Genomic DNA, 9,845 nt, shown 5'->3' with positions numbered 1-9,845 from the left:
TGGTGTAATGTATGGGATTTGTAAGGCACTTTTCAAGTTAGAGACACAGACCAAAGACTAACTTTGTGACAGATTGGGCACCATCGGCCCTCGGGAAGGAGGAAGTTTACCCTGAGCAAGATTAATAGTGATACCTCTGCATCCCTTCTGCTTTCACCACCTGTCCTCATCTAATCTGTCGGCCAGCACTAAGGGTATGTGGGCTACGGTGGAAAGGAGAAACATCACTCTTATTAGAGTAATGCTTCCCAAATAAAAAACCTCTTCCATGAATTAAAAACAACCCGAAACAAAATTCTTCAGAGTACTAATAACCACTCTGTTGGCTCAAGAATGTCAACTATGCAACCATGCGTTGCATTGTCTGCTGTAAAAAAAAATGCACTAAAAAGCAAGTTTTCCCTCAAGATTTACCTGAATTCCATGCTTAGAGATTATTTTCTCGGAAAAACGAAGCCGTACTTCGTTTGGAATGCCTCCTAGATAGAGGGGCTCATCAAAGTTGAAATTCCTGGCTGTGACCACTGATGGGATGGTTAGATTGTAGTCCTCCTCGTCTCCAAATTCTGACTTAATTTGAATGCGTAAAAACTCATCCATTTGTCCATTTCTAGGAAGGAGCGCAAAATATCATAGGTTTTTTCAAAAAATAGAGGATTAATGTCTCCATTTCCGAAAATAGCACATTTTCGTTGCTACTATTCTTTGCTATGAAGTGATCAAATCTTTACTTACCGAGGTAAAACAACAGTTACTGAACAAGGTTATTACAAACGATTTTGGGCTAAACAAACGTTTTCCATGAAATTTTAATTACCAGATTTCATTTACTCTCACACTCCTGCATACATGTTCCTCTTGCTTCGAGGTGCGTCCTCAAAAACCAAACAGTCATTAAAATTTGACAGGGGTAAAGTGGTCGTGATTACCAGGTTGTGTTTATGGGACTAATGGGAATCAAACGCATATCCGAATTGGTTAAGTAAATGAAGGTGGTTAAATTAGAGTGATATAATAAACTGAAGTCGCATTTACATATTTTAGAGGAAAACCAGACTGGGCCCATGCTGCCCACCGCTCTGAAGTTTGAATGTAATTACCCTACTCCAAATCAAATGCAGAACAGTGAATGGGTCGTTTCCCTGATGAAACATTAAATCTTATTATTCTTCTATCTCAACAGCGTGGCAAATTAACTCTGATGAAAAATTCAACGAACGAGTAGCAAAATTGCTTATAAGTAAAGAGTGCACTTCATGGAGTCTGAGTTTAAATTTAGGGTATTCAAAAGCACAAAGCACAAAAGCACAAATGCTACTTGTTGGTATTACTATAGTTAATTAATTAGAAATAAGGCTTATGAATTTAGGGCTCATAAAAAAATGGAATGACCCATTAATAAAGGGTCTACCTGACCTACCTTCCAGATAGTGCGACGATTGAGAAACTAATGGTAATGCTTTGATATTTGGTTTTAGTATGCGTTAGATGACGCCTCTGATTGTACTTCCACTCGCTGTCCTAGCCTCTGAGCCATGCCGGTGGCCTTAACTCTTCTGTACGTCAGCAATATATCTCCAGCCATGCTACCAGGATTTCTTACGACCTCAGGAATGATTAGGGGCGCTACATTGCTGGTAGCAATAAGCTAACTCGATGCAAATGTTCAATTATTCGGATCTCTATAGTTGGATGCGAAACACTTAAATGATGAAGAAGGGTATCTGTAGATGGTGAGAACCTGTGATTGCTTCCAACATAAGGAGTAAAACTGATATCTATCGTTAGCGACTACTCCAGTCTTTTAGCCAACAGAAATCCATAAATAACTAAGGCGCCACTGGTCGTTAGGGCAAGCCATCTGGAAAAGTTTGCTATGGAGCTGTCTTCGGTACCCGTTAGATGTCGGTTGAGTGGAAATATTTGCCTTTCCGCCTCACAGCTAGCTAAAAGGGATCCGGATAGAAATTTGACAACATAGCAGTGAAGTGGGAACGGAGTACCCAAAAGGATAGATGCGAAACCTGCGGAGAAACTCGTTTCCTACATAAACACGAATCACTGATCGGATTCGCCGTTAAAAGCTCATAGAATGAAGCTTTAAACAGTTGAAAACTCACATGAAGAGGCTCCCTCTAAACCACGCTCCACCGATGCCAATTGAGCTAGTAAATATTCGAGACTGAATACGACCCAAATAAATATGGCTGGGTACCACTGAAGCCAGATATCACTCTTTATTTAATAGATATGTTGCAATAGTTTGATCGGTTAAGTCTCGGTTTTAGTTCTGGGGGCATTGATGGCTCCACTATCGCACTTTTTCTAGACGGCAAGGCTTACGGACTATGCCAGTAGCACCTCAGCCCTTTTCCACGTCGTCAGTACGTCTTCTGACCTAGTATTATGACTTCTTTCGTCTTCAAGAAAGACTAGAGGTGCCACGATAGTACAGCTCCTCGGCAAACTTACCTCTTCACTTTGGATTTCATAAAGAAGTAAAGCCCCTTACCAAAATACACAAATTTCTGACCGAATTCAAGGGCTTTATGGAATGCAAAGAAGGCGCAAGCGAAGCGTCTATAATAAGTGGGTAAGCTTTAAGGCAAGAAAAATCACTTGATTCATACATAATTGGAGTGGAGGAGCAAGGAAGAAAAAACATTTCGAGCTATAAGATTGGATGGAATAAATGGCTGCTGCACTGCCTAGACTTCTCTTGCACACAAAAGTCTTTTCAAATACAAACAAATCTAAAAGATACGAGTAAAAATAGAGACGGAGATATTGCTAAGTACTAAAGAAAAACAAAAACCTTAACCTAGCTCAACAAACCCACTAAAGGACGACTAGTAAGTGTAAAAGTAGTCATTTGATCACATGTACCTATAAGAATAAAACCCATGTACTTATTTACAGATTTGTAAAGCAAGCACCACTAGTGACGCCTGTGATCGTTTCTATTTAATTAAGGAATATTTTGCAATTTATATGAGTTTTTTTTTCCGCATGGAGCTGTTACACCTTTATTCGCTGCTAACACTTTTCGTAGGATAATAACAGACTCCTTAAAATCTTAAATGGCATGGATGGAAAGAAAATTTAAAGTTTTTTTCAGCTGCATCAAATTTAAATGAATATAGCAAATGACTCCTCACCCTTCGGTTTTATCCACTATCACAGGCACAGGTTATTGTAATACTTTGGTAAGTTAACTGGCTCTTTGTTTTGGTTTTGCGGGTACTTAGGGCCCGACTTTTGTACATTTGCTGGGTGATGTGGACTCCAGGCCTTGCTACTGACCTCCACCTATTCTGTCCGTCAATAATTCATAGCACGCCCTAGGAACATATCTTCTTATTGAATTCAGGGAAGTTTCATGGTAGTAGAAAGCTTGCCCGATCCTGAAGAAAAACCATACTTATTTCTGCCGCTGAATGCTTAGCCTTGAGGTGAGGAATGAAGAATATGTGCCGCAGGTTGAAGAGACTGTGGCAACTCCCAACAGAAGAGTTGAAACTGAAGTCCGCCATCGGCAACTACCACAGTCCCGAGATTTGCAGGATTACTCGTAACAAATGAGGCAGGAATGGTCGTGATCCATCAGGAATAGTTTGTTACGGAGCTATCTACGTTACCTATGTGATGATGGTATTTAAGAAAACAAGGTGATACATCCTCAGCTTGCCTACTTGCTAAATAAAACCCTGATAGTTATAGCTGGACAGCAGTGAAGTGACTACTAAGTAACTTTATCCCAATGAAGTTATTTTAGACCCCACCCTTGATTAAATGACTATGTTTTTGGACCACTGCTCCTACAACAAGCAATTTACATGCGAGATGACGAGTGCATTCCACCTTCTCCAATACGTTTAAAAGGAGGATGAAAATCCAGGTCTAGCGGATTGGCTGAGTGGTATCATTAACACTGCAGTCTGATGCCTTCTCAGTTATACGTTAATTTGATGATAGAAGCGGTTAGTTTATGTGTGTCTTTCTTACAGCACCACCTACTTTATGAGGGCTGACATGGGAGGCTGAATACTAGGAACCTTGGAGACGACATTTTAAGGGGGAAGGGGTTATGTAATACTCTTTGTTTTGCTTTTGTGGGCACTTAAGGCTTAGTTTTAGTTCTTTACTGAGCGGAATGGTCTCCAGTTTATGCCAGTGGCCCCATTCCCCATTGTACATCCCTAATACATATTTCGCTCAGGTGTTTTACATTATTTCGTCCTTATGAAAGCCTCGAGGAGCCACATAGTACCCATACTTACCAAGTAACTTTTCAAAAGACCATTGGTATCTTTGTATAATACCAGAAGAACCAATTAAGGGTGAGAGAGAGAAATTATGGTTTTTTGCCTAGGTGTACATGGGATAAAGACATGGAGAACAATGACAGTCAGGCAAGGACTGGCTAATGGCCATTTCTCCATGTTTATAACTAATGGACAATTTAATTTCGGTCTTTGTACCCTTGTACAGCATTTAGCTAAAAAAAATTATGGTTGGCAATTCATTTTTAAAGACAACAAGAGAATTTGATTCCACTTAACACCACCTGCACAATTTAAATAACTCAAGAGGAATGCCAATGCGAAATCTTTGCAGTTTTAATTAAAAACATACTAATAACATTAGCTGTTTTCTTTCTCAAATTTACCTAACCTCCTTGGAGCTAAAAATGCATACAAAAGTTGGTAATTAGGCATTTGATTGCTATTAAAATGGCCTCATTATGCATTTGTCACATGAGAAAGAGACAGTCTCTATCCACACAGTAACCTATTCAAAACTGTGCTCTTTGATTGTTCCGCTAAAACGCAGTAGTGCATGCCATCTATTTTTGGATTTTCCTGTCATGGTTCATTTAAATGTAACTGTTTTACACACTTTCGTTTGAATAAAAGGCATTAACGGCATAAGTAATAATGAAAGTCAACTGGTTGCAATTAATAGAAAAGGGGTTTTAATGGGCTAGTGATGGCAAGATTCATATTACCCAGATCAAAGTAAGTAGACAGCAAGGAAGAATTAACAAGAGTTAGGTCTAAATATAGATTTGAACAAAATGCATGGCTCGTTTGCTGATAAAATACATTGCCGCCACTGGGATCTTTCCTGAATTCAAAAGAAGGCATTATACTAATGAAGAATACTTATTGCCGACGTGGAGAAGAGCTAGAGGGCTATTTGACGTAGCCCTTGGGCCATTCCGCTTGGTAGAAGTACGGTGGCGGAGATTTCAATGCTCGCCAAATCAAAACGGAGAGTTGAATAAACCATCAATGCATTACTTAGCCCTCCTCTCCTTTTGAGCATTGTTCCCTGTGTTTCTTTTTGTCAACTCACCCCCTTCGCGTAGATACAAGTGGCGTTGTATCCATGAGATAGCATTTGATGTTGTAGTATATCGTGAGCCCTCACATGAGCCTTAAAGTGCAATAAGGTGGTGGCACCCACAACCCGCGGTAAAAGATTTGAACGGTGCAAAGATTTAGAAGACGGGTGATCCAACGTACATCAGTGGGGAATCCAGCTGCGACGCCTCCAAATTCATATCACAACAGGCATTTCCTAAGTTTGTCAATATTTGGAGTCCTGCCAAACATAGTCTTTTCTAAAATTCCACCAAATATGAATAGTCGCGAATATTTATGCATGTTAATGGTCAAGACATATGTCCCCTCTGTAAGATCAACATAAGTTAAAATAAAGGTTGCATTGAGAGGAATGAGGTTTTTCGGCTTTAGAGACCGTGGTTTCTTGGGCGCTTCTATTACACATTTCGAAACTTCTAAATGCCCTTCTACTCCAGATACAAGGCAAACATTAACACAACAAAGGCATGGGGTATCACTATCAATGACCCGATAATGAAGCTAAGTAGGTTTCATTAAGCTAGTTGACCGAACTTTTAGATGATCCAAAATCAGCCCTAAGTTAACTTTTTTAGTGTTGGATAAAATCTGGATCGAAAAAAAGGACCGTAAAGCAGAATATAGACAAATGACTTACCTTGAAATGATAATTTGATGCCAGTTTCCATCGCTAAGAAACCCTCTCCCGATTCTTTGGTGCTGAAGAGTTGAACCATGGCCCATATCAAAAGAGACCGTTAATTGAGTTCTCACTAGCTCCACAGCAAGAAAATCGCCTCCACCAGAGTTAAACAACACCACACCGTCTTCTTGATATGTCTTCAACGAAAATATTAATTGAAAAGTTCCGTAGAGGTTCAACCGTGGTAGACGCAGAAAGCAGTCTGGCGTCTTCAGGGTTATTGCCGGCTGAACGTCCATGAGAAAGACTGCAGGAGACATCTTTAACTGGGGCGTTTCAACGAGGTATTCCGGCTCCAAAAGAGGATCCACTCCATTGAATGTAAAGTGTCGGATTTGACCGATGAATGGTGAGGTGATGGGTGTTGTCTTTTGACCAACTTTAATTTCCTGAATGCGCATTATTAAATTTCTCACATCGAGACCTACAAAGGTAAGAGAATGATTTGTCAGCTTTGTTGGAAAGCCATATTTTAGCTAGCCACATAAACAACGGAAGAAATTATGGCACAACAAAGGGTGCATAGGTGCGTTAAACAAAAATAGGAGGCGAAAAGAATTAAATGAATATTTTTTTTCACAAAGAAGATATTGAATTAACAAATTTACCCTCCAATTGGTGTGTATCATCAGTGCCACCAAGACAAACGTAAATCGTTGTCTTATTTTCCATCAGCCATTGGTTTTCGCCTTCAAGTAATCCTAGCAAGGTAAAAAATAAAGGCACACGCATTCTCGTTCTTTGGTTGTTCGGCCACTTTCCCTATACCGTTCCTCGTGACATTATGGCCCTTATGGTAATCCTCTGTAGAAATTAGACTCTTTTACTAAGGCGTATCAAAGAAACGTATGCAAATGTGGAGATTCTGAATGAGTCGGTGGTTTTACACTTTCGTATTGTTACAAAGACCTTAGGACTGATCTTGGCATAGGTAGCCAATTCAAAATCAGAGACAAATAATGGTGATCCTTTATCAGAGTACGCCCTCTTTCAGAAAGTTGGCAGGCACTTCAAGATATTAAATGTGTGAGGGACCTAACTAAGACATTTTTAGTACCATTAACTTCCGGTTAAATTTAGAGTATTGAAAAGTGGAAATTGCAGCAAAGAATACCAAACAAAGTTGTTAAATTTGGTTGACTGTAAATCCCATAAAATACTTTTCCACTAGATTTTACTTAAACACGTTAAGTCAAGCCTCCATAAAAAAGGTACAAAGAGACTTAAGGGTTTCGGGATTTTGCTCTTTGAAATGATATTCTTAGGAAAAAAAGAAACCGGCTGTCTAGTTTAAATTCTCTCCGAGACAAGTATAAGATTTGCTGTCCCAAAGTACGGATGGGTGATAGGATTGTAAATTTCCCCTTAGTTACAAAGGTTTAAGTTACGCAGCTTTCCGTAGATATGATATTCTGCGAATGCATAGTTTTCTCATTGGACATTCTTCTGGAAGGGATATTAAGAGTTCTTTTATAAAATTGACCGTGGGAAGATCAGAGGGCCCGAAAGTGGGCGTATTAGGGTAGTGGCTACTTCTAAAACCGCAATAATATAGAAGCACTTCCGAGAATATTTCCCTGACGGTTGAATGCAGCTGTACAACTTGAAAATCCATTTAACCAGCAAAGGAGTCTGGGTATGTGCGAACCAAGTCATTTGTTCCCCTCACTTGGCCAGTTATTCTGAGCACTTCAATAATGTTGGCAATAGTGGTGAGAAATTAGTTTTACACTGCCAAGTAATTTGTCTTGTCATAAACTGCGTTTAAAAGTGCAAAAATGTTAACGCCTCTTCAGCACTCTTTTGCTATATTTGCAACCAGTTGTAGGTTTCAAAAATGCTTGGAATAGATTTTTAGCATCGCTAAGATGTCAACCATGGAGTGAGGAAAACAACGGTTATCAGATTTCTTATGATGCTGACGGATGACATAACCTGCGTCACATCACAGGAATGTGGAAGCTCAAACAAGAAGGGGAGAAAAAATAAGATTTTTACTCTCAGCAGCTAGTTGATAGTTGTAGATAAGATTTACCAAATTATTTTCTCACGTTTTTATACTTAATAATGGGAAGTCACAAAAGTTGGGAAACGTAATACATAAATGGGCTATCAAAAATGTTTCCTGTGAACATCTTAAAAGAGAGTTAGATATTGCTCAAACATGACTACTGAGGTTGGATTAATTTAATAGGTAGATTGACCCAGGGTAAATATTGCTAAACTCTTATTTTTCAAGGGTAAATCTCTTCTAAACGGGAACAACTGGGGTTGTGGGAAGTTAATCAAGGCTTTAACTGGGAACTTTTTTTCCAAAACCAAATGACCAAACGGCGCCTCCAGACATCTCTACGATTGCCCTCAAATCAGTGACGTAATACTTGGGCAGAATATGCATTTTCTTCCCATAAAAGGCTTTGAGGGCTGCTGGCATTTTCTGGAGGCCAGGCTGCCTGGCGGTGGTATGATCGTGGAGCCCTTAGTGACCCGCTACCAAGGCTGAGAGTTAAACAATCAATCAGAGTATTCCACAGCACCCTCTCCGCTTTTGAGCATCTTCCCAGGTGGCCCCCTTAATCGACCTTCCGCGTCAGCCATTACGAAGTTGTCGGTACTGTAAGAAGAGCATCTACGAACCATCAGCACCAGTCATCGAATTTGCGTGTTATTGAGAAGTCACTAATCCCTCTTGCAATCCTACCGGATCAAAAGTTTCTTCTTGTTTAGGAACTATATTGAAGGAAGAGAAAATGTGCCGGCTATCAGGAATGTCGATCGCAAGTAGTATGAGTACTGGCCTTCCATTTGTTGAAAAGACAAGGAGTGGGTTGTCGATTCTTGTACAAAATTTTAATCATTTATTCGGCACTATGACGCCCCAAAATATTTTCTCTAGGGGCAAATACGTCTTTGATTAGCTGTTTGATCAGCTTAGATCATGATCGTAACTTTCACAACAATATGAAACCCTAACAATGATTAATAACTAAAAGAGCTTTAGAAAGAGAAGTTCTAATTTCAAGTCGCGAGATGGATTATGTGAAGTAAAACCCCAGAAAGAAGTGTTTTTTTATTCCAAATGAGCCACTTATCCTTCTTTAATAAAGCTGCAAAGATATAAATGATAATGAGTTTTAAAATTTATTCCATGGATTGACCTTTATCTTGGATTCAGAGGCAGTTAAGGCAGACTTCCTACAACCCATTGCGGAAATGAAGGAAACGGTCTTAAAGTTTATGATTTGCCAAAGAGATCAGAAGTTTGGAAAGTGAAACTTGTCAACGAAGCAGAAATTTTAAATCACTATGACGTGATAGAATTTAAATGAAAAAAGTTCAGAATGAAAGTAAAAGGAGATGTTGATCATCTATTTCCCTCAGCACTGCTAAAATTTTCCGATACAAATTCAGGGGTCTGTAATTTTTAATAGCATTTACAATTATTTATTTTTGAGGTCGCAAATCTTGCATCTATGGTAGGAGAAAAGTAGACCAAAATTCACTCACCCCAATTTGAAGACATTTGAATCGTTTGAACCTGGAATATTGCATCTGATCACCACTGATCTTATGGAAATCTTCGAAGAAAAACACTTTCTAATTGCTCCGTTAATTGCTAACTTCAAACCCCCCCTAACTTACTATGTGAAAACTCCTTTAGACGTATAATCTTCACGAAGTTCAGGAATGGTTTTATTCATTACAATGCAGGCATATTTTAGAAAATGCAGTCATAATTACTAAATAGAAGTACGACTGAAATTTCAGCTCTGGAG

The 9,845-nt window shown here is 39.2% G+C and overlaps 1 protein-coding gene across 1 annotated transcript in view; it reads right to left on the bottom strand. All coding sequences in view use genetic code 11, as the record gives it.

Moving 5' to 3' along the window:
- EGR_09294 (Neurexin-1-alpha) overlaps nt 1-6,741 on the bottom strand; it is a gene marked incomplete at both ends in the record, with an annotated part of 11,717 nt that extends 4,976 nt beyond the window's left edge. Inside the window, 4 exons of the mRNA XM_024498543.1 lie at nt 415-610; nt 2,473-2,580; nt 6,025-6,493; nt 6,678-6,741. Of these exons, the coding sequence (XP_024347048.1) occupies nt 415-610; nt 2,473-2,580; nt 6,025-6,493; nt 6,678-6,741 (837 nt within the window). The remainder of the gene's footprint in view (nt 1-414; nt 611-2,472; nt 2,581-6,024; nt 6,494-6,677) is intronic.
- Between the last annotated feature and the right edge of the window lie 3,104 nt (nt 6,742-9,845).

The sequence above is a fragment of the Echinococcus granulosus genome (genome assembly GCF_000524195.1).
Source record: "Echinococcus granulosus chromosome Unknown EG_S00141, whole genome shotgun sequence".
NCBI lineage: Eukaryota > Metazoa > Platyhelminthes > Cestoda > Cyclophyllidea > Taeniidae > Echinococcus > Echinococcus granulosus.
Note: the sequence above shows the minus strand (reverse complement) of the source record. Positions and strands in the feature narration are given on the sequence as shown.